This window comes from Clarias gariepinus, chromosome 2 (assembly GCF_024256425.1).
Source record: "Clarias gariepinus isolate MV-2021 ecotype Netherlands chromosome 2, CGAR_prim_01v2, whole genome shotgun sequence".
Taxonomy (NCBI): domain Eukaryota; kingdom Metazoa; phylum Chordata; class Actinopteri; order Siluriformes; family Clariidae; genus Clarias; species Clarias gariepinus.
Window position 1 is genome coordinate 44,812,970 of NC_071101.1, and position 25,862 is coordinate 44,838,831.

The 25,862-nt window shown below is 40.4% G+C and overlaps 1 protein-coding gene across 4 annotated transcripts in view; it reads right to left on the minus strand.

Moving 5' to 3' along the window:
- The window catches only part of LOC128508444 (E3 ubiquitin-protein ligase TRIM16-like), a 131,922-nt gene that overhangs the window by 74,446 nt on the left and 31,614 nt on the right, over positions 1–25,862 (minus strand). The window contains exons 1-7 of one of the 4 annotated variants that reach the window (XM_053479804.1): positions 24,771–24,902; positions 24,285–24,672; positions 22,562–22,657; positions 22,181–22,414; positions 21,933–22,092; positions 21,754–21,813; positions 21,058–21,668 (exon numbers count right to left, since the gene is read on the minus strand). In XM_053479804.1, the coding sequence (XP_053335779.1) occupies positions 21,127–21,668; positions 21,754–21,813; positions 21,933–22,092; positions 22,181–22,414; positions 22,562–22,657; positions 24,285–24,665 (1,473 nt within the window). In that variant the 5' untranslated portion in view covers positions 24,666–24,672; positions 24,771–24,902 and the 3' untranslated portion in view covers positions 21,058–21,126. Of the gene's footprint in view, positions 1–21,057; positions 21,669–21,753; positions 21,814–21,932; positions 22,093–22,180; positions 22,415–22,561; positions 22,658–24,284; positions 24,945–25,862 lie in introns of those variants that run through there. The other 3 variants (XM_053479811.1, XM_053479790.1, XM_053479797.1) reach the window with 3 other exon arrangements.

Here is a 25,862-nt window from a genome sequence, read left to right on the forward strand (position 1 = left end):
ATGTTTTTAATCCAAAGTGATTTGCAAAACAGGAGCCTCCTCATACTATTATAGTTTTGATACACTGATCTGTTTTGATCTGATTTAATATTGTACCTTGATTGCTTTACAGCTTCAATATACTGTAGACTGCATGATGTTTGTTAGTGCATTAAATTGGGGAAAGGTTTTAGTATGCTCTTGACTCAATCTCTCCTCGCCATCTCTTCCCCCAATGAGGTGTAAAATATAATTTACATGTAAAAACCGGTTTGACCGGTGCTCAGACGATCTGTGATAACTCCCCACCATTTTCACAATCTCGTCATTAGTTAGTTTAATCAGTTTAATATATGCTATTTTCCAACTAAAAGATTAAGCTGAAGATGCTTTTTTACTTATATTTTATTTAATGCAATCAGACCACGTTGTCATTACTGTAAGGTTTTTATTGAGTGATTACATAGGCAGAAATACAGATTAAGACAGAAACAGTGGTGAACTCCAAATGTTTCCCTAATGTAAGGGGCAGCGGTTTCTTTTATGATAACTTCCTCAAAGAAAGACCGATTTATTGTCCCTTCAAATATTGCAATCGGTCCTGGTCCAAGTCTGGATATTGCCCCGCAAACATGAACTTTCAAAGGATGTTTTGGATTCAAAGCCACCGTTGTTTTATCTGTGAAAATGACGTCATCAAACAGCTCTTTCTCTTCTATCCATTTTTGAACTTGTTGAAGACGGAGCTCTTTATTTTTGTCTCGGATCATGGGACAATGTTGAGTTTTCCCATACCTCCATCCAAGTTTTTGTCTGACACTGCGTATGGATCACACGCTAATGTCCACACCAAAGTCACGCAATAGTTGCTTTTTCACCAATCTTGCAGCCATTTCATCGTTTTGATCAGTGATGTTCTCTATGGCTGAGACGATGTCCCTTAAAACAAGAGAAAGATATTAAATATTTGACACATTAGGCAAAACTACTACAAAAAAATACTACTGTTGTATCATTTGTGATACCGCTAAATTAAATAACTTTTACGAGGATTACGTTTGCGTGCTGTCTTTTCTTTGTAATGTCTTCTGATTGTGCAGAGGGCTGCGTGAACACCAATAGAATTCAGATGGCGATGTATCTCTCGAGTGGAACATCCTGTAGATTTCATTGTTCTGATGTCTTAAAAATAAATCTTGCTGTTCTTTGTCATTTTAAAATGCTGTTATAGTCCATGTGGATGCAATGTATTTATCCTTAAAATTTCATGATATCACTCGGGGCGTGAATCATATGACAATGGGTTGGCGATATTTTAAATATATGTGAGATATTAACAAGTGCTACGTACATAGAGCTTAGTACAGACACCATAAAAAGTGTTACACCCACAAAGTAGGTTTTACATACTTTAAATAGTTGTAAACTATAGTTTAGTTAATTTGTTTTAGATTAAAAAGTACTCCATCTGTAGTTAAAATGTATCCATTTTAGTATAATAATATATTTTAAATAAAACATTTGCAATAAATTGAGTATAGTTGTTTATTTTTATGTGGTTTTTGGCCAGAGTTTACTCATTTTCACTCATAGTGTTGCTACTTTATCTACTTTTTTTTTTGTTTGACTTTTTCTGGAAAAACTAGTTAAATATCAATTATAATGTTTAAACATTGTTATCATCTGTTTTTTGATAGAAACTGTGTATGCCCTGTATGTTCTGTCGGATTGTTCACATAATCACAAGACTGTATAGAATTTAAAGCAAGTATTTATTTATAGGGAAAATAAACAGTAAATAAATCAAACAGTACTTGTTGCACAACATCTTAAATCAGAGGAAAACTTAATCGTTTTTTTCTGAGTAGTTCGTTTAGTTTATCTTTTATTTGCTTCCAGTCCTGGGCTGTTGACGCACGTTGTGGGCCAAGCGATTTCTTCCCTGGAACCATCGAAATTCACCAATCCTACCCAGTCCTGATAGACGCGAAGAGGAATTAACCATTTAAACAGATTAACAGCAAAACGATCTGCTCTTGGTTTGCCATCTGGTCCTGTTGAATCCAGATACATTTGTTGCTCTGTCTCCAGGAGAACGTGATTTAAAGTTATGTCAGGTTGGATTACTCCCTGTATGAGAGACCGACGAACATGATAATGTGAGGCGTTTGTTGGTATTTCAGGCAGTCTTAAACAAAAAGACGTTGTGTTGGACACAGAAGAAAATCCCAAATTTTCTCAAACTGGTGTGCAACTAACCCTCGACATATTTGTTAGACGATGGTTTGAATGTTCTGCGTTTGATTGCGAGTCCATTGACGAAATGTGTTCTGATAGAGTTTGCTGTCTAAAAGTAAGGTCAACGAGGGGTGTAGAAGCCGCTGATGGAAAATCTAGACTTACATCTGCATCATCCAAGTGTCCGCTGGCTGAGGTTGTTTTCTCTTCTAATGCAGAATAATGAGGAAACGGTTCATTTTCATCAGACTCTAGGGTGGGAGACTCCCAAAAAGCCGTCTGTGGAGGTGCCCGTTGTCGGCAGCCGAAACTTGTGTGCTTTTTCTTTCAAACGCTCCTCCAACCAGCCAACCCTTGCCTTCAAATTTAAAAGCTTTCTTGTCAAAGTCGTTAACTCTTGCTTCAAAACTTTCACTCTGCTGGGACACTGGTTTTTAATCACTGCAGCCTGAAGAAACCAATTTTAAGAGTAATTTAATACCTTTATTACAACATGGACGTGTACAGTACATGAGTATTTATCAGTGTTATCATAAAAAAACAATTACTGTACATACCGATTTCTTTTTTACATGCTGAGTTGCTGCTGTTGCTTTGTTGCCGGGGCATGGCTTTTTCTCCTTTCCAGATTTCTGTAGAGCGATCAACACAAACTTAATAATAAATAGTGTAAATAAAAATGGATTCTTACCCCTTGCTTTTTGCTAGCGCAAACTGCGACTTTCTTATAGAATGTCTTCGCCTCCATGCCTGTTGTAAGATTTAATTCAGCAACCAATGTGTAATACCAATTTTATGCAAACTGCAAATGCATACACTGTAGTTAGGCCAGTTTGATACAGCATTTTATATCTTAGGACCTTCCCTCCTAAAGATAGTGTGAATGTTTTGGTATTAACTGCATTTACGAAAAAGAAAACCCGGATCACCAGCTCGAACGACTGTAAAATAGTTAGAACAACTACAGTATCACTATTTGCACTTGTAATTATCCTTGTTGTACTGTAGTTATCAAAGTCATTGTATCAAAACCATTTGTACTTAGTGTGAATAGAATCTAATGGTATTAGTATTGGGTGTTAATATGTGCTAAACATGGGGGTGAAAGCTAATAGAAATGCAAATAGGCCTATACAGAAACTGAATACAGAAACTTACTTTAAATACAAAAAAAAAAATTGTTTGTTGTATTTAAAAATAATTTAATACTGTACTGTAGCAAACATCGACATAACACTATTTATATGTAATAATACATACCATCATATGCATATTAGGAAGGAGAGTTAGGGCAAAAATGTTTTAGTCATTAAAGTTGTTTAGTCATTAAAGTCGTTTAAAGTCATTATAATGCATGATTCAACAGTAATATTTAGATTATAAATTCAACACTAGTTGTAAGATTTCCAAAATAAAGTTAACAATATTGACTTTTTAATATTGTTATTATACTCATGCAATATAAAGATTAAGTCATTTGCCAAGGAGGCATTTTTATTAACACTAGATTGACTAACCCTGCGCAAATGTGCCAGGCATCACTGGTAATGGGTGGTTTGCACAACAAAAGTATCGAGCTGAAGAACTGTGAAAATCTCAGCAGGGGTGAATAACACCTCGGGACTTGCACCAGAAAATAAAAAAGTCAGTAATTCTAGTGTTAATACATTCATTTATACACAAAAATGTCGACTATTTTTACTCACGCTTTTACTCATAGTGTTAGTATACACTGTATAGCAGTAATCGCGGTTTCCGTTTTTATCCCCCGCGAAGTTTCGCTGCATTCATCTGTCCTCACACAACTGTTTCCTCCAGAGATGAGAATAAAAGCTGTTTGCCCACATTAATGTAGTGTGTATTTTTAAAAACACTGTTACAACAACAACAATATTATTATATATAGGTATTTTATTTATTTCACATCAGTCCGTCACATAAAACCTGCGTGGCTCCGCTTCCGAAAATGCACGCGACTTTGGCAGAACCCAAAGAAGAAACTTGGTGTAAAATTCTGAACAAATAGACAAATATATAAGAACTGTGTCTATTTGCTTAGAATTTATTGTAGCTGTTTTCACACAATCACTAAGTTACATGTGCATATAGACTATACTGTACATTGCAGACTTTGAATGATTATACATATAATGTGCTCTGGCAGAGTTCTTCCATGTGCCACCTGGTGGGAATTATGTGAAGTACAACACTTGGATGAAAATTGCAAGGCAGAATAGCGCGGCAGTCAGCGGGAAGAATTGTGTCATGCCGCAGAAAAAAACGCTAGTTTTTAAATGCCCCATCTGTACATTCCGACCCCCATTTCAGTATCTCTCTACTTTCCCAAGAGATGATGGGTTGGTGCTCGGCGAGCCACGGACGTCCTATGATGACATAGGAAGTGGATCGTCCCAGAACCAGAAATTCAATGCGTTCCTGATGTAGCCAAGCCACTTGCATGTTGATCGGAGGAGTAGTGTACCGAACCCATCCCCTCAGACGGACATGTCCCTTTTTTGCACAGTAAAGGCAGAGACCTTGGGTCAGCCGGCGCTGTCTCTCGGTGGGTGTGAGCCTGGAGATTGATCGTGGGTCCACTTGCATGGGTTCTGGAACGGATCGCACTCCTGTTAGGCAGAGGACTGCAGAGGGTTCGCAATGCGTGGTGGCTTCGGTGGTGCATTCCTGGAGCCGGTTTGCTACTTGGATGGAGGTTCGGATGAACTTCTCCAATCCCATCTAATTGTCCTGTGCAGCGAGTTGCAGCCTCAGGTGAGGACACCTCACGGAAGTATGTTATGAACTCATGGTAATCATGCACTACACTTAGCCCACTGAAGGGCTTTATTGGTAAGCAGGAAGATAATGTACACAATTTTTGCTCTATCTGATGGAAACCTGTGAGGCTGCATCTCGAACGTGAGGGAGCATTGGAGAAGAAATCCATCGCAGTTCTACGCCTTGGCTTGCAGGCTCCGTCAGTGCCTGTTGGGTTCATTGTTGAGGTTTGACTTTCTGTCATGTAAATACAGACTCAACAGACAATGATCTTCTAGAGAACCCGAACTAACGTTTTATTGAAGGGTTGTGAGATATTTAAAAACAAAGAATGAGCTGTATGGAGAGTGGAGCTGGTGGACGAGCGTGAACAAACAGGTGAAACAAAGAACATCCAAGATACACTAACTAAGGTATATTTAGGGTGTGGTGCTAATGTGGATTAGGTGTGTGCTCGGAACTCGGGTGATTGGGAACGGAGGCTGAGGGTGGAGCCTGGTGTTTCCGTGACACAGATATTCTAGTAATTTTACTGTGATATATAGAAAATTTTGCCAAAGTTTAAAGAGACCAATACTGATGTTTGGTCACACACATACACAAAAGAGAGAAAGAGAGAGAGAAAGAGGTACATGGTGGTGGGCAAAAGTATAAGGACTGTATACGCCATGTATTAGTTCTCTCTGTGCACAAAATAGGTGACGTCACTAATTATTATGGTTCTGGGTGAACAGATGGGTTAATTAAATGTGCTGTTGTGCTGACTGTAAAATACAAAGCTAATATAGGATGTAAAGATTACAGTAAAGCCCCTCTGTAAACTCAGGGTGGGGGGGGGGGCGCAATCCAGTGTCTTTTGGTGCCAGTTGTGTCAGGTAGGGCATCCGACGTAAAAACATTTGCCAAATAAATGATGCGAATGACAAATATAATTTTCCATACCGGATCGGTCGCGGCCCGGGGTAACAACGACTGCCACCAGTGCTGTTGACCTACAGGGTGCCAATGAAAATTGGGCTACTGTTGGTCGAAAAAAGAGAGGAGGAAGGTGTGTTCGAAAGCAGAGAGAGAAGAGAAAAGGCAAGAGTTTAGGAGTAATAGTAGGGACTTTGAATGTTGGGACTATGACAGGGAAGACAAGAGAGTTGGTTGATATGAGGCAGAGAAGGAAGGTGGATATACTGTGTGTCCAGGAGACCAGGTGGAAAGGTAGCTTAGCCTAAGGCTAGAAGCTTAGGATCATGGTTTAAATTGTTTTACCATGGTGTGGATAAGAAACGAAATGGAGTATTAGTTATTCTGAAAAAGGAGTTTGTTAGGAATGTTCTAGAGGTGAAAAAAGAGTATCAGACAGGTTGATGAGTATGAAGCTGGATACTTAAGGGGTGATGTTAAATGTTGTTAGTGGCTATGCCCCACAGGTAGGATGTGAGTTAGAAGGGGACATTCTGGAGTGAGTTAGATGAAGTGATGCAGAGCATCCCCAAAGGTGGGAGAGTGGTGATTGGTGCGGACTTTAATGGACATGTTGGGAAAGGGAACAGAGGTGATGAAAATGTGATGGGCAGGTTTGGTCTTCGGGACAGGAATGTAGACGGACAGATGGTGGTGGACTTTGCAAAGAGGATGCAAATGGCAGTAGTAAATACATTCTTCCAAAAAAGGCAGGAACATAGGGTGACATATAAGAGTGGAGGCAAAAGCTCTCGGGTTGACTACATCTTGTGTCGACGTTGTAATCTGAAAGAGATTAGTAACTGAAAAGTGTTGGTAGGGGAGAGTGTAGCCAGACAACACAGAATGGTGGTGTGTAAAATAACCCTGGTGGTGAGGAAGGTGAAGAGGACAAAGGCAGAGCAGAGGACAAAGTGGTGGGAGCTGAGAAAGGAAGAATGTTGTGTAGTCTTCAGGGAGGAGTTGAGACAGGCTATGGGTGGTCAGGAGGTGCTTTCAGTTGACTGGACAACTACAGCCAATGTGATCAGGGAGACAGATAGGAGAGTACTTGGTGTATCATCAGGTAAGGCAAAAGTGGACAAGGAGACTTAGTGGTGGAACAAGGAAGTCCAGGAGTGTATGCAGGGAAAGAGGTTAGCTAAGAAGAAGTAGGACTGTGAAAGGACCGAAGAGAGTAGACAGGAGTACAGGGAGATGCAGCATAAGGTGAAGATAGTGGTGGCAAAGGCCAAACAAAGAGCATATGAGGACTTGTATGCTAGATTGGATAGTAAGAAGAGTGAGGTGGATCTGTACAGGTTGGCAAGGCAGAAAGATAGAGAAGGAAGGATGTGCAGCAGGTTAGAGTGATTAAAGATAGAGATGGAAATGTACTGACAGATGCCAGGAGGGTAATGGAAAGATGGAAGGAGTACTTTAAGGAGTTGATGAATGAGGAAAACGAAAGAGAACAAAGAGTAGAAGAGGTGACTGTTGTGGAGCAGGAAGTAGCAAATATTAGTAAAAGTGAGGTGAGAAGGGGGTTGAAGAGGATGAAGAGTGGAAAGGCTGTTGGTCCTGATGACATACTTGTGGAGGTACAGTATGGAAGTGCTTAGGAGAGCTGGCAGTAGAGTTTCTAACTAGTATGTTTAACAAAATCTTGGAGAGTGAGAGGATTCCAGAAGAATGGAGAAGTGTTTTGGTGCTGATTTTTAAGAACAAGGGAGATGTGCAGAGCTGTGTCTTTATCCACAGAGGCATAAAGCTAATGAGCCATTTAATAAAGCTGTGGGAAAGAAAAGTGGAAGCTAAGTCAAGAGGTGAGCATTTGTGAGCAGCAATATGGTTTTATGCCTAGAAAGAATACATCAGATGCAGCATTTGCTTTGAGGATGCTGGCAGAGAAGTACAGAGAAGGAAATAAAGAGTTGCATTGTGTCTTTGTAGATTTAGAGAAGGTGTATGACAGGGTGCTGTTCCTAAGCCCCTTTTTGTTTGCTCTGGTGATGGACAGGATGACAGATGAGGGTAGACAGGAGTCTCCATTGACTATGATGTTTGCAGATGACATTGTGCTTTGTAGCGAGAGCAGGAACCGGGTGGAAGAAAATTTGGAGAGGTGGAGGTATGCTCTGGAAAGCAGAGGAATAAAGGTTAGCTGCAGTAAGATGGAATACATGTGTGTAAATGAGAGGAACCCAGGAGGAACGGTGAGGATACAGGGAGCAGAGGTAAAGAAGGTGCAGGAGCAACGGAGAGTGTGGAAAGGAGGTGAAGAGGCGGGTACAGGCAGGTTGGAATGAGTAGAGAAAAGTTTCCAGATGTGTTGTGTGATAAAAGAGTATCAGCGAAAATTAAAGGAAAGGTGTACAGGACAGTGGTAAGACCAGCAATGCTCTACGGCTTAGAAACAGTGGCACTGAAGAAAAGATAGGAGGCAGAGTTGGAGGTAGCAGAGCTGAAGATGTTGAAATTCTCCTTGGGAGTGACAAGAATGGATAGGATCAAGAATGAGTTCATCAGAGGGATAACCCATGTTAGATGTTTTGGAGATAAAGTCAGAGAGGCCAGATTGAGGTGGGTTGCTCCTGCTTGCTCTTGATGAAGGCGGTCGCATCTGCTCTCCCTCCCTTATCTCTCCCCGCTTGCTCCTCTTGTCTGTCTTGTGAATACTATTCAGAGACTCTCCTCGCCTTGCTCTTGAAAATAAAAAAAGGAATATATAATATATATAATATATATAATATGAATGCAATTGACACGATCTTCTCGACGAGAAATGTGGGTTCTGGGGAACCTACTTGTCCTGCTGGGACGTTTGCTGCTGGATACACGATGGACGGTTGGGAGAAGTGGCGCATTGTGTGCCTGGCCGCACTGTCTCTGGAGGATGTTGAAGATATCTACCTACAGATGTGGTCATTAAGACTGCGCGTGTTTTCCCGCGGGATGCCTCAATTTAGCGCGCGGCGCGCCGCAACTTGCCGTAAGCAACATTCGGGAATTTAAATAAATGTGTTGTGCTTCACTGAATATCCGCCAGATGGCGCATGGAAGGACTTTATTTAAACGCTGGACCAAGTACTGTACAACGAAGAATTGTGTATAATTACTTAGTCTAAAACAATATTGTTCCCAATGCTGAAGCAAACATGAATTTTATTTTGCTTTACAACAGATCTTTCATGATGAATGTGTGTATGTGTGCTTCATATTATTTTCATAATGATGAAATGAGATGCCCAAATTCGTGCTTTAAAATTCTTAATAAGTTTCTTATATATTTTTTGTAATGTTTTAACAGGGACAAAACAGTGAAAGACATGGCAATGTCTCGGTTTACATGGTGTTGAAATTAATTTAATTTCCTGATAGTACACTCTAAAAAACGCTGGGTTGTTTTTTCTACCCAAGCGCTGGGTTGCCTCTGTTGGGTCATTTTTCTGGGTTATTTACAGAGAGTTGGGTAGTTTTTGTGTAACCCAGCTGCTGGGTTGAAGTTTGATTGGCTCCTCCCCCAAAGTTCACCGGTGGATTCAGCGGCTGTCAGTCAGAGCTTCGTGTCTCTCTTGAGCTCCCACACCGCTGATGACGGTTCATTTAAGGGAAAATGACGTTAAATACAAGGTCTGTATACACATGTTCACTCACCTAAGTCACATATGACTGAAATATTATTACTATATGTGAGATTTATTACTGTTACCGTGTTAAGGTTACACTTAAACTTTCAGGCTAGTCTGAGGTAAGATAATTTAGCTGACAATAGCTGCTATAGTTAGCCACAGAACCTCACCTGTGTGTGAAGGAAACGGATAAGATGTCTGAGCTTTTTATCTTTCTCTGTAGAATGTGTGCAGGGTGACAAAGATTTAGTTAGGTTGCTAGCGTTGGCAAACACATTAACATTAGAACTTTATTAATCTCACTGCTTGAGAGAATAAAATGCTGGGGTGTTAGAAAACACTGACCCTCTCACAAATATACACACCTGCTAACCTCCCGTTTTTCACTAGCTAGTAATTTACTCCGCGGTCAAAAGTCGCTCGCGTTTCTCCCGAGTTATAACAATATTTTACACTTTTCCCTCTTTGGCAATTATTATGCAAATATGACTGCTGCATGTAAGCTAACCAGGTAGCCCTCTTTAACCAAAGTTGCTTGTGACTCAGGCTAAATTAACTATCAGTCAGCTGTACAGATAACTACTAGATGGAAGTATTAATATTTGAGTGATTGTAATGTGCCAGTATGACCCCAGCTATGACAATGCATCTCCTCGGTAATTAGCTTAAAATCAGCGCAGACCACAAGATCAACTAGTCTGACTAATATATATATATATATATATATATATATATATATATATATATATATATATACACAGTGGTGTGAAAAACTATTTGCCCCCTTCCTGATTTCTTATTCTTTTGCATGTTTGTCACACAAAATGTTTCTGATCATCAAACATATTTAACTATTAGTCAAAGATAACACAAGTAAACACAAAATGCAGTTTTAAAATGATGGTGTTTATTATTTAGGGAGAAAAGAAATCCAAACCTACATGGCCCTGTGTGAAAAAGTAATTGCCCCCTGAACCTAATAACTGGTTGGACCACCCTTAGCAGCAATAAATGCAATCAAGTGTTTGCGATAACTTGCAACGAGTCTTTTACAGCGCTCTGGAGGAATTTTGGCCCACTCATCTTTGCAGAATTGTTGTAATTTAGCTTTATTTGAGGGTTTTCTAGCATGAACGGCCTTTTTAAGGTCATGCCACAACATCTCAATAGGATTCAGGTCAGGACTTTGACTAGGCCACTCCAAAGTCTTCATTTTGTTTTTCTTCAGCCATTTAGAGATGAATTTGCTGGTGTGTTTTGGGTCATTGTCCTGTTGCAGCACCCAAGATCGCTTCAGCTTAAGTTGACGAACAGATGGTCGGACATTCTCCTTCAGGATTTTTTGGTAGACAGTAGAATCCATGGTTCCATCTATCACAGCAAGCCTTCCAGGTCCTGAAGCAGCAAAACAACCCCAGATCATCACACTACCACCACCATATTTTACTGTTGGTATGATGTTCTTTTTCTGAAATGCTGTGTTACTTTTACGCCAGATGTAACGGGACACGCACCTTCCAAAAAGTTCAACTTTTGTCTCGTCGGTCCACAAGGTATTTTCCCAAAAGTCTTGGCAATCATTGAGATGTTTTTTAGCAAAATTGAGACGAACCTTAATGTTCTTTTTGCTTAAAAGTGGTTTGGCCTTAAAAATCTGCCATGCAGGCCGTTTTTGCCCAGTCTCTTTCTTATGGTGGAGTCGTGAACACTGACCTTAATTGAGGCAAGTGAGGCCTGCAGTTCTTTAGATGTTGTCCTGGGGTCTTTTGTGGCCTCTCGGATGAGTTGTCTCTGCGCTCTTGGGGTAATTTTGGTCGGCTGGCCACTTCTGGGAAGGTTCACCACTGTTCCCTGTTTTTGCCATTTGTGGATAATGGCTCTCACTGTGGTTCACTGGAGTCCCAAAGCTTTAGAAATGGCTTTATAACCTTTACCAGACTGATAGATCTCAATTACTTTTGTTCTCATTTGTTCCTGAATGTCTTTGGATCTTGGCATGATGTCTAGCTTTTGAGGTGCTTTTGGTCTACTTCCCTGTGTCAGGTAGCTCCTATTTAAGTGATTTCTTGATTGAAACAGGTGTGGCAGTAATCAGGCCTGGGGGTGACTATAGAAATTGAACCCCGGTGTGATAAACCACAGTTAAGTTATTTTTTAACAAGGGGGGCAATCACTTTTTCACACCTTTTTCTCCTTTAAAAACGTAAACCTTCATTTAAAAATCTGCATTTTGTGTTCAATTATTTTTTATCTTTGACTAATAGTTAACAGTTTTTGATGAGCAGAAACATTTAAGTGTGACAAACATGCAAAAGAATAAGAAATCAGGAAGGGGGCAAATAGTTTTTCACACCACTGTATATACATGAGCTTTATCCCAAAAGCCATGCTTATTTTGCTTATTTTATTTTTGGTAGTAGCTGTCTCCATGTTTTTGTTTCAGGTTACCTATACCCTAGCTTGGTCATTTTTTTATTTAGTATAAATCCTATTACACATTAAATTGATAGTCTTATTCAGTTTAATCTTTGTTATTCAACCAATTTTTAACTTTATTTCATTTCTTTCTAAGGTAGCACCAACATGGTGGAATACCTCCAGCAGGCTGAAGTGTCAAGGCCGTACCCCTACTGTACATCCTGACGTTGGGAGATAATGACCAGAGCTGCTCTCAGGCATTCGTCATTCTGGTGGGACAGGCTCTGGAGCAATGCACACTACTTGGGGCGGTTGATGTGTGCTTCAAGGCATTTTATGTTTTTGACATTACCTATTTAAAGTAGTGTGCACCTGTATAGGACTTTTTGTAATGTTGCTATGAAATAGTGCGAGGCCTACTTGAAAAGTCATAGACAGTGTTTGTATGTTAAAACAGAACCAGGGCTGGATAGTTTTGTTCTGAAGAAAAGATATCTAATGTCACAGAGAGATCCTGCTCTGTAGAAGCTGCCTCAGCCTATTTGTGTTATTACTCCATTCTGCCCTTGTGAGTAATAGTATAGTAATGATGTCGCTGTTGATTATCTGCTCTTGTGCTTTTGAAAAATAAACGTTTTTTCTATGAACATTTAATATGATGTTGTTTATTGCATATATTTATGGTTTGCAAAACTTTGACGTTTTTTTTTTTTTTGTAATAAACCAGTATATCAAAGTAATTTAACTGTTTAATAGACGTGGGTAGTTTTTTTTTTTTTTTTTACAGATTCACTGTAAAACATGAAAATAATAATAACCTATTTGTGAGGTAGAATTAACTCAACATTCCAGTTAAAATGAACCAACATCTGGGTAGAACATTTGACCAATTCATGTGGTAGAATTAACCCAGCATTATAGTTAAATATGACCCAGCATTTGGGTTAAATATTTAACCCATTTTGCTGGGTTAAAAAAATAACCCATTTTGCTGGGTTAAATTAACCCAGCATGTAGTTAGTCCAATAGTTACCCAGCAGCTGGGTTAAAAACAACCCAGATTGGGTTGTTTTTAACCCAGCATTTTTTAGAGTGTAGGCTGATAGTCTTAACTATGCGAATGTCCTGATTCGTAAATATGCCAACATATCTTATTTAAAACGTAAAAAATGTGTCGACATCATCAGAAGACATGAATGAACTATATATATTATATTATTAAGTAAATATTATTTTATGACCACGAGCTTCTTCTGGCATTTTATAATAATCATCATATTTGCTGTTTGTGTCCAGCATTTAATAATTATTTCATACATTATTTAACCACGGCTGGAAATAATAGCTGGAATGTGATGTGATTGTAAATTCATGACTGAAATAAAGCAGTTTGTCTTTTGTAAAGTACTTTCACTTTACAAAAGGCAGCGTTTTTATAAAGCGTTTTTTAAAGGCAGCGTTTTTATGTAGGTTGATAAACGTGTGTTGTACAGTATATACACCGCGACAGCGCGCGCAGTTACTCACTTCTCACCTTTCATGTAGGTCTGCTCGGACTAATTCGTTTTAAACCCCTCAAAAATGTGTGTGTGTATACAGCCCCAAACCTCCATCAGTTATTAACAATAGCATCTATTTAGAAAAAATGCCCCAGTGATTTCGGAGCTTCAGGAAATCTCCCTGCGCTCTGCGCATAACACCGGGCCAACTCATGTCGAAAAGAATTTATAAACGGTTTCTAAACGTGGGCTATTGTTTTTTTTTTTTTTACTTATAGTATTTGTTAATTTAATTTAAATGAGGTTTGGGCTCAGGACTTCGATTCGGCATCGTGATTCACCTCTTTAATTTACTCCATAGTTTTAATCAGCGCTCAGTCACATGTATAAAGTTTTCCAGAGCGCACCGGCAGAAGTAGACTAATGATTATGAACGCGTCGGGAAAACAGCAAGCAGACTGACTCTGAACATTTAAAAAAACGTTTGCGTTCATTTTCTGACGCGTTCAAGTTCACCAAAAACAATACAGAACAGCGCAGCTTATTTGCTTTCAAACATTTATAAAATCACGTTTTTTCGTTATTGTGAGTGCGCTTAAATAAAAGTTAAGTCTTATAAAGGCATGTAGTCTTATATAGTTTTATTATATAGTTTTTGCACATTAATCAGAGTCCTCATCTGTTACATTTTTGAGGACAATAGTTTTTTTTCAGCCTGTCACGGCGTGCGCCCAAATCAATATCGCTCCTCGCTCACTAGTTAGGCGGCCTCTCCTTCAGATATACGAAGAAGCAGGGCTGCAGAATTAGGCACGAATAGTGAAGAAGAGCTCTCCTTGCTAATTATCCCGGGTTCATCCGCGCTATAAAATACTCGTTGTTTGTTGGTTTACAGTGGATTTTACTACGCGGTGTGAATGAGACGCGCGCACACAACGCGGAAGTGCGGCATGCAAGCGGGGCAATTGGAACGCGCCCCAGACTTCAAAGAAGAGCAAGCGCAAGCGGACGGAGGCAGGAGCTGCTGTCCGCGGATGGTTGTCGTACTCGTATTTTATAGCGCAGGGTGCAAACCCGGGATCATTATATTATTTAGCATTATAAGACTAAAAAGTGGCAGCTGGCACGCCTAAAAATAGACGCAGGTTAATTTTTTTTATAGTCTAAATTAAAATCCTCCTCTGTAGTGCCTCCTATTCCTATTAATCCTATTGTTCTGTTAGTGTCACTGCGTGTGCTTACAATGCCAGACAACATTCAAATGCAAACTATTCACTCTCCCCAAGTGTGAATCAGCTGTTCTCACCCATACATATAAACCTATACGTTCTCACCTAAAGTGTTTAGGTGAAATTCCACCTATACAAGTGTGACAAATATGCAAAGAAAAAAAATAGGAAGGGGCAAATACTTTTTCATGGCACTTCACATGTAGTCAGATTGTTCCACTGGGCTGAAACTGTAGCAGGTGGAGTTATAGCACTTTTCAAATCACACTTACTATACACTGATATGAATAACTTTGAATGATGAATTCTACGTTAATATGATCTCGGGCTTGCTCCACATTATAAAAGCAAAGCGCGGAGATGGAGATCAGGGAAGTACGTGATGTGGTGGAAAATAGGCAGTGGCGGTTCTACACTGAATTGCTCCGCGGGCGAGACTCCCTCCAGCCCCCCCCGTCAGCGCCACTTCTAACCAACCAAACCCCCTCTCTGACGTCTGCTCGGTCTTGTTAATTTGTTTTAAAAACCCCCAATTCTGTGAATTTCCCCAGCAACGAAACCGGTTTTGATGACTTCACACCTGTTGTAAAGGTGAGATGGGGGATTACAGTAACTGTGGGTGCGCTTCACCTCGGAGCGCGCTGTCGCGTTGTATTCAATGAATAGACTAAAACTAAATCATGTTTGCTTTAGCATTGGAAACAATATTGTATTAGATTAACTTTATTAAAGATTATACACTCTTGTATTCTTTGTCCACACACGTGGGCATTTTTAAATGTTTAGATATTGATCCTTTCTCGATGCAGCGAATTTTCTGAGCAAATTAATAATAATTTCCATGAATGAAAAGGAGGAAGAAGAAAAGGTTACGCGAAAATAAGAAAAAGCTTTAGAGGTAAATGCTGTGAAATGCTTTAAATGAACAGATTCTGCCTATAACAGGTCAGGGACAGTGAGGCTGGATCCAGCAGCGCACCACATCCCACATCATAATACATAATGATGATGACCAACACGTCTCCCCTGATCTACCAGAGCCAAGTAAAAAGAATGGCAATCAAACAGAATAAAATTAGTAGCAGCACTAACTTGTGCTAGTTATTATGATGGTGGTCAATATTAATTGAAATAATGTTTCTCAGCATTATTTCGTGTTAATATTGACTACCCTAATAATTAAAATAAGTAACTAGTTTACTAGCGTGAGCTACTGCTGCTACTGATTTTATTTCAGCTTACCTGTTCAGTTTTATTGCCATTTCTTTTTAAAATATTGTCTTTATAGATTTATATTTGTCTTGATGTTCTTTTTTTTCGTTTCTTTGACCCAATATATGTTCAGTGATACTTCAAATAACATGTTTAAATAGCATTGATTTCTGTATTGTGTTATATTTTTATACTAATAACTGGTGTTAAAAATGTATCTCTACATTAATGAACCAATGTATTATGGTGTGGGCTGCTGTGGGCCAGGAAGTCCAGGGACACTTTTTGGTCCCAGTCCGCCCCTGTAATAACGAATGGAGAAAGCGCAGTCGAAGCCCGGGGATTCTGTGTTCCGCGGGGGGCCAGTCGTGAATAGCTGACACTCAGTAACAGCCAATGAAATTGAAGCATTTTTGTTGCTTTCCACGTGGTGTGGCGTTGCTTAAATAATAGGTGCGTTCGACTTCATGCGGCGCTGCACAGACCGATCGCCGGCTGACTTGAAGTAGTGCATGCCGGTTAGAAATTTTGTCCGACTTGAACCGGCGCCGACGCCACGTGACGTTCACGTGTGGCATCAAGTAACGCGAGAGCGTTTCGAGAACAGCCGGCTTGCTCAGCCAGCGCAGCATTTCAGGAGCGACTGCGCCAGGCTGTGATGACGTCACAGCTTCTCATGATTGGCCACATTCACCACATGACGATGATCACGAGTCTTTCGTGCCTTAATCCATATAATTGCATAATAAATCAATTTGCATGCCATTTCGTGAATTTTTTCCTTTAAATTCTTTATATTGGATTTGTGCATAAGTTTATTGTACTTTTTTCATACAGACCACTTATAGTATTCAGCTGCATATTTAAGTAATATTTTTAATGGAATAACTAAAATGTCACAGAGATTTTAATGTAATGTGGTCAACATTGAATGATGCTGAAATCTGTAGTTGCTGCTTCACTTGCATGTGTTGCATTGTGCTAGTGTGCATTGTCCAGTGAAAAACACAACATTTAGATCACTTTTATACACTGGTATAAATTATAATAAAGACAAATACATTGTGCTTGTGCATCTATGATTTTTCTCGGTAGCTTCACACACCTTGAGTATAGTCCCATGGTCTCTCATTTCGCATGTATAAAGACCATGCATTACCAAGTGCAAGAAAAAACAAAATGAATAATATAACAATGAATGTGAAGGACAGCAAAGGAAGAACCTTTACGCTTAAGGTTTCCAAGGAAATTGCAGAAAGAATGAAAACTGGTAAGTAAATGGAAGAACTGGAATAAATACAAGTTAACAATGATTTGTGTGATTTTTATTAAATTTTTCAACAAAACAACAGCAGTGGTACAGGTATCTTAACAACAGGCAACATTTTAATGGCTATAAATTCTTAAATGCAAAGACAAAAATAAAAACAAATCACAAAACAAGTTTAGAACGGCATAGTCAATGGAGACCTTCAAGAAAGTTCCAGAGAGAGGACTGTGTGATAGTTTTGAGCATTTCCCCAGATGTTCCTCTCTAATGTCATGGCAAAAGTTACAGCCGTTGACACAAAACAAGGTAAACACTTGTGATGAACAAACACATACTGGACACATAAGTGACAACTAAATTTTCAGCTTTCTCTCTAAATAGCTCCTACAGTATCAGCGATCTAGCTTGTGCTGCAGTGTTCCCCCACCTCCTTCTCTATGTCCCTCTACCTCCACTGAGTCACCTGTACCCCTAAATCTCAGTTTTGTGAAACCACCAACCAGCCAGTGCCCTGTGCAACAGACACCTATTAGCCAGGACCTACCGACTACCACCCTAAAAACCGATGCAGTGGGTGGTAATCCTTCAGGAGCCAGAAACCCATCCTCCGTCCAGATAGACCGCCCTGAATCACAAGGTATGGCACCTAAGACTGGAAAAAAGATGCATGTGTTTGCAGTGGTAAAAAACTTTTTTTCAGAAATCACACAGAAAATGACGTTGCTACTTTTGGACCTTACAAAAACTTATCAGCAACTTTCCGCAACAAAACTGCTTTTTATAAAAAGCTACAAACTACTTTTTCACAAAAAGGATACACCTTGTCAAGTGAAAAAATTAGAAAAAAGTTAACCAACATGTTAACTACTTACAAAAGAGTTAAGGATCGCCGCCGTGCAACTGGGGAGGGAAAGCAAACCTGGGAGTACTACACAGTAAGTCTAAGACTGCACTGTATAAGATCATTTTGCATCTTATTACAAAGTCACTTTCGTATCACATTGTGCTTTTTCTGCAGCAAATGGATGAGCTATTTGGGCCCTCTGGAATAGGAACTGCACCACCTGAAACTATCTGCTCTACTCCCCTATGTGTGGAAGATCCACCTTCTCAAAACAGGCCTCCATCAATCTCTCTTCCTCAAGCTCAGGCAGCAGGTGCTTCTGTAGACGAGCAGCCGGGGACCTCTGCCAGTACAAGCATGGCCAGGAGGCAGAGATCCTCACAATTTTTTGAGGCATATGAAGCGCATGCAGAACGAAGAACAGCTGTGCTTGAGTCTCTTGTAAGGCTGGACCTGAAGAGATGGCGTCAACTAAAAGAGAGGCGCAGACGATCTTTTGAAAAAAAAGATGTTGACCAGTTTGGGAACTGTTGTGGAGGAGCTAAGGAAAATTGGAAGACAACAAGAGCAAATTATATAGTTACTAAAACCTTCTTGAAAACATGGCAAATAAAGCTTATTCTGTTTCAAGCAAATGTCTATGTACTTTTATTGTCATCTTTCCAATGTTATAAATTGCCTCTTATTTTCAGTTACAATTTCAAAATGCACTTTGAGGTGACACTTCAGAGCTCTTGCCTTGCATTTGTTGCACTTTCATACAATTTTACTAGTAAGTCTTACAGACTAAATTATATTAACTGTCTTAAAACATAATTTGATTATATATGAGCTTGATTTGTAAAACAGTATTTGTTCAGTAACTTTAAAATGAAATGATTTACACATGCACATATATTGTTTATAAACTTACCGTCGTTGTTCATCCTGCTGCATTTCTTCCAACAAAAAAAGGTATTTCTATAGCTTCCAGTTCATCTGCAATAAAGTAGGCAAACGCCACGTGATCTGCCATGTTTGAGGAGGCAACGAGATCCCCAACGTGTCCGACTGGACCGATAAAATCGTCCAGACTCTGGTTCGAATCCTGCTCTGGGTGAAAATGTAATAAATGTGAATCCTTTGTTTTACACTTTTTGCTTATGATAATCATTAAATTACAGCAACTGTGTGGTGAGTGCTAATGTGTTTCATAGCTTAAGAAAAAAAATTCTCAATTGCAAACATGCATTTAGTACTGAAGCATAAGTTAATTATGTAATGGCTATATCATGGTATTTTAGCGAATAGCACCGGCATTTTGAGCACTGGCTGGGAATCGAACCCGGGTCTCCCGCATGGCGGGCGAATCACCTACCACTGAGTCACCAGTACCCGTCTGTGTTAAAAGCGCGTAAATATAGGCTAACGTCATACATCTTTGTAGTCCTTTTGCACACGCACAGGTGCGTTACAATAATAATAATAATAATAATAATAATAATAATAAATTTGGAGAACTACTACTACTAATAATAATAATTCTGAATGAAAATGAAGAATAAATACATATTAGTTTGAGCTTGACACGTTTATGAGCTCTGTCGCTTGCCGTCAATGGGCGCCTAAGAGACATAACATTTTTCGGCTTCAGTAGACACACAATACTTTAGACTGAAACACGACTGCCCCCTACAGGTACTGAAGGGCATTTTCACAGCAAAGTCGTGGGATCCCTTTTTCGAAAACGTGCGTTTTTTAAGGCCAGATCTGTATTCGGAACTCTGATAACAGGAATTCTGCTGATTGAATTAGGTGGGATACTTGGATATCGAAAAATCTTAAAAGCAGTCAGTCTCAACCCCAAGAGACTGGCTGGCTATGCAACGTGATTTGGACAGACCTGGAGACCAGTGATGGACATTAAATATCTGTGAAATTGGCAGATATTGATCGAAACCTGGAAAATATGATTTTCTTTTTCGGCTGCCCTTTTTCTTTCCAGCTACTGCATTTCAAGGCCGTCGCTGGAGACATAACTAACTCCCCGAAGACCAAGATAACGAGACGCTCTGGAATCCTACTCCCCCCCCCCCCCTTCAAGGACACCTGGCGCAGACACTCTACCTTCCCCATATCCAACGCCTTCGTGTGCTTATTCCCTTCAGTGTGGGTAGGCGGAATCGGGACCAGCGCTCTCTAGCTGCAGGGACTGGAGCTGTTTGCCTACATTGGACATTTCCTATCCCCTGTACCCTCATCGTTGCAATGTTTATGTCTTGTGATTACATGTTTTTATGTGCTCGTTGCGGAGGTATTTTTTACCCCTGATCGCACACTGCCCTTTTCGAAGGACAGTCTGGGAGGGGATTTTTTACCCTCGTTATCCTAATGTATCTTATTCCTTATTTTCTATGATGGCGCCGGTTAGGTGGCTGCCGTCGCGACTCTGTGGTCGCACAAAATCATTTCACTGCATATTGTACTCTGTATGATTGTGTATGTGACAAATAAAATTTGAATTTGAATTTGAACATGTTCAGAGGAGAGATGGTGAATATATTGGTAGATGGATGCTGAGGTTTGAAGGTTTAAAGGAAAACCAAAGAGGAGATTTATGGATGCAGTGAGAGAGAACATGAAGTTAGTTGGTGTGAGAGAAAAGGATGCAGAGGATAGGGTTAGATATAGGCAGATGACTCGCTGTGGCGGCCCTTGAAAGGGAACAGCCGAAAGACAAAGAAAAAGTACAATCTCATCTGGTGATTATGTGTGTTATAACAGCATGTAGTGCACTAGTTAGGGATCTGTAACATTTTATAATCCATCCTGGACGCACTGAGAATCTTCAGAGCACTCATGCCAATTCCAAAAATCCCACAATAAACAGAAATGTGTAAATGTCCAAACCACTGCAGCAAACTGCACACACACATCCACTGCTACTGTGGACACACACTCTGGTTCCACACATTGTTTTATTTTATAATAGTCACAATAACAACATCCAAATGTCCAAAAAGACAGAGGACAGAAGAGAACAGTATTAGTGAACATTTCATATTAAACCTTTATTTCAGTAAGATTCATATGAAAAGAAGAAACCAGGAGCATTTTATTCTGGATCACAAAATCTCACAGTTGATCCAGAGCTGAGGTAGAACCCAGCGTACAGAGGCTGAGTAAATGTGGTGTGGACTCTGTGGAGGAGCTTCATCGTGTCAGAGACGCTGTAGAAGGACAGAGTTCCTGCACTGTGATCCACATACACTCCTATTCTGGAGAATGATGGAGCTCTGAGATCAGTCTTAATGTTGTTGTGATAAAAAGAGAGAGAAGAAGACGAAGAAGAAAAAGAACACTCCAGACTCCAGGACTGATTGTTGCATCCAAACAGACACTCATCAGTCTGTCCTTTCCTGCTGATGTCTTTATATGAGACTGATATGAAGACCCATCTCTCACTGCTCCACTCCACCTCCCAGTAACAGCGTCCACACACACTCTCCTTACTCAACACCTGCCTGTAGGAGTCAAATCTCTCTGGATGATCAGAGTATGGCTGCTTTCTCTCACTGTGTCTCACCGCTCTGTTCTTCTCAGACAGAATGAGGTAATAATTTACTGTGTTGTGATCCAGAGTCAGATCACAGAAATCTAAACACATGAAAAATGTAAACATATTAGATATTAATCACTGTGTGTGTGTGTGTGTGTGTATGTGTGTGTGTGTTACACGTACAGTGTAGAAAATCTTCTCTGCTCTTTGGTTCTGAGGGTAAAAGCATCTGAACTGCTGCAGCTGTGGAGACACAGAAACAAAATGGAGACGGAAAAATCAGGTGCTTTAAAAGACAGAAACAGTTTAAAGTCCTACAGTTTGTGAAAGTAAAGATTTCAGAGCAGGACAATTTCTCTCACCATGTCGAGGGATTTTGATGAACTCCTCCTGGCAGAATTCCTCAAGTCTCTTTTTCAGATTAGAGAGAGATTTTCTCACTCCATTAAATGGGAGATGTTGAGTGACAGTGATGCTGGGTGAGTCCTCACGTCCAGAAGAGACACTGAGAGACTGGAGACTCTACAGAGAGAAAGAAAAACATCATGGAGAAGGAGAAAGAAGGAGAAATATACATGTGACTATACAGACAGGTGTGTGTGTGTGTTACCTGGATGAACTGGATGTGATCGTGTGTGTGTGAAAGCTGCTCCAGCTCAGTGTCTCTCCTCTGAAGATCAGCAATCTCCTGCTCCAGTTGCTCCAGGAGTCGTTCAGCTCGACTCAGTTCAGTCTTCTCCTGAGCTCTGATCAGCTCCGTCACCTCCGAGCGCTTTTTCTCCATGGAGCTGATCAGCTCAGTAAAGATCCTCTCACTGTCCTCCACTGCTGTCTGTGCACTTAGCTGTTAGGACACACACACACACACACACACACACACAGAATTTAAAGCTTATCTATCATTCCCTCTCTTACTGCGACTCTAAATGTCTCCATGTTGTCCAGGTTGTGTGTGTTTCTAGGAGCAGCTCTGTCTCTGCTCACTGCTCACCTTTATAGTGTTCACAGCCTGTTTCAGCTCCTGCACCTTCTTCTGCTTCTTCTGGATTCTTTGCTGGGACTTTATCTGCTCCTCCTTTAACTCACTCTGAGGAAAAATAAAACACATTTCACTCTTTATGCATCATGAGGTTATGAGTTCAGTGTATGAATATTAACTTCAGATAAAGGGTTAAAGTTCACTCGGTTTACCTTATTTTTATTTTTTTTTATTTTTATAAATTTAGTCCTGTCCAATTGTTTTTTTCTAATTTTCTCCCTAATCTAGTCGTGTCCAATTACCTTCCCGTCACTGGGGGGCACATTAAGGCCTCCATCCAGCCAGGAGGGCCGGCAGCTGCGTTTCTACCGAACCACATGACACCAATCGACCACTTTTTTGTCGAACTGCTCGCTCACGCACAATTGGGGCTTGCGTCACACACTCGAAGGCCAGCGCTATCCGCTTCCTCCACGTGCGCGAGCTTGCAGACGCCCCAAATGGAGTAGAGCCATGCAATCAATGTGGGAGCACTAAGTACCTCTCATCTCTCCCCGCTGAGAGAGCTCGGCCAATTAAGCTCTCTCGAGGTCTCCGGCTCCGGCTCCACTCGGAGGCCCATGGAGAACCTTATTTAAGTGTAAAAGGCCGTAACGCTGGTGTTTTTTTTTTGTTCCAGAGAAGTTTATAACGAGTGATGAGTAGGTGATGATAATTATTATGACGTGTGTTTAGTTCAGCATTAATGAAAACGTGTTGTAGTAGAAAACGCTACTTCTTGGAAGAAATGCAGAACTCAGTAGAACATTCATATACATAAGAAGTTCCCAGTCCTGATCCTGGAGCGTTCCTGTCCTCCATGTTTAGCTCTTCCTACTGTTCTGACACACCTGAGTAATAAAATAGATGAGAAGTATGGCGTTATATTCCTGCCACAATTCTGAGCGCGTACGCGGTTTGCCATTTTGATAGCAGACAAAGCACTTTATGCGCGTGCAATGTCTCCACTGCGCGCTCAACAGCTCGATTCTGCACGTGCAGTTTCTCCCCTGCTCGCACAACATGTTCTCCGCGCACGCGCGACTTCTTGATTCTGTGTGCGCTCGAGTCTGTCTGCACGCGCGTGAAACATTTATCTTCTGTGCGCACTCGACTCTGCCTGTATGCTCGCTTAACATTGTCCAGTTTTACAAAACTGCCACAAAACCAGCCAATCACATATTCCACACACTACTAACTTCCGGCGTTTCCTTTGTTTTCATTGTTTCTTTGTGGACATTTACTAAATAAATCTACCTTGTTTTTTTCCTGCATCTGCGTCTGCCTTCTCTCCACTATGATAGACATAAAACTGATGTTATTAGGTAAACAGTTAATGTAAAAGAAAGCAGCATTACAACATGTTGAATATAGTCACAGAATGCTAGTGGGCAGGTTAGCTTCACAGAGTGTGTTGTCATAGTAACTGACTTTGTGTTTAACTGAACTGGATTTTAGAAACTGAAAACCCAGAATTTCCTCAAATCCTGGCTCAACTAACTCTGAATTTTCACTAAACACACTTTCTGAAATACACCCCAGCTGTGAGGTGCTGTGAGCTGAGTTAAGTAGCTCAATTAATGACAGATAAAGAGTTCATTTTGTAAAACTGTAACATTTTTAATTGTTGGCTGAAATGTTCACTGATGAATTGCATGAAATGACTCCAGATAAAGATTATAAAATGATTTCTCACCTGTTTTTCAGTTCTGTAAGCTTTAACTGAGACAGTGTCGTGGCTTCTGTGTTCATCCGTCACACACAGATAACAGATGAAGCGTCGGTCAGTACGACAGTAGATCTCCAGCACTTTATCATGCTCAGAGCAGATCTTCTTTTCTAGATTTCCAGAAGCTTCCACTAAACTGTGCTTTTTCAAAGCAGGAAGTTCAAGATGAGGTTTTAAATGAGTTTCACAAAAGGAGGCCAGACACATCAGACAGGACTTGATGGCTTTGTGTTTTCTCTCAGTGCAGAAATCACACTCCACATCTCCAGGTCCAGCGTAACAGTGAGCAGGAGAACCAGCTTGGACTTCAGTCTTCTTCTTCAGTTTCTCCACCACTTCAGCCAGCATGTTGTTTCTGTGTAGAACAGGCCTTGGAGTGAAAGTGTTTTTGCACTCAGGACAGCAGTAGATGCCCTTCTGATCCTCCTGATCCCAGCAGGCATTAATACACACCTTACAGAAACTGTGACCACAGGGGAGAGCCACCGGATCCTTCAGGAGATCCAGACACACTGCACAGATGAACTGATCCACTGAAAGCTGATCTACTGAAATACTGGCCTCGGCCATTTTCTCTAAACTCACAATGAACTAGAGAGAGAGAGACTGTCAGTTTCATTTCTGCTAAAATGAAGAGACATTCCTGGTGTGTGTGTAAGAAAGAGTTAAAGAAAAAGGAGGAGCACAGGGACATAGCTCAAGAATGTGCCTCTATTAAACCTTTCTTGGACACAATTTCTTCTGGGGCAAAACAAAATCTCTAAACTGAACCATATAAGATTCGAGTCTGTGTCTGAATCCCTGAGCTTATACACTAGTCTGGGCTCAACTTACACACATTGCATGATAATTATCCTTACTTCTAAACAAAGAAAAAACAAAATGTTTAACAAAAAGTTAAGATTCAAGCATTGAAGCAATCAGTGTCTATGCTTACCACCGTAGTGATATAACCATAGTAATATTATTACTACTATTTGGTCAGTAAAACACCCATAAAACACACACACACACACACACAAACACACACACACACACATATATACAGTAATATATATATTACTGTATATATATGTGAAGAGGCGGGTACAGGCAGGTTGGAATGGGTGGAGAAAAGTGTCAGGTGTGTTGTGCGATAAAAGAGTATCAGCGAGAATGAAAGGAAAGGTGTACAGGACAGTGGTGAGACCAGCGATGCTCTACGGCTTAGAGACAGTGGCGCTGAAGAAAAGACAGGAGGCAGAGTTGGAGGTAGCAGAGCTGAAGATGTTGAGCTTCTCTTTGGGAGTGACAAGGATGGATAGGATTAAGAATGAGTTCATCAGAGGGACAACCCACGTTAGATGTTTTGGAGATAAAGTCAGAGAGGCCAGATTGAGGTGGTTTGGACATGTTCAGAGGAGAGATGGTGAATATATCGGTAGAAGGATGCTGGGGTTGGAACTGCCAGGCAGGAGGTCTAGAGGAAGACCAAAGAGGAGATTTATGGATACAGTGAGAGAAGACATGAAGTTAGTTGGTGTGAGAGAAGAGGATGCAGAGGAT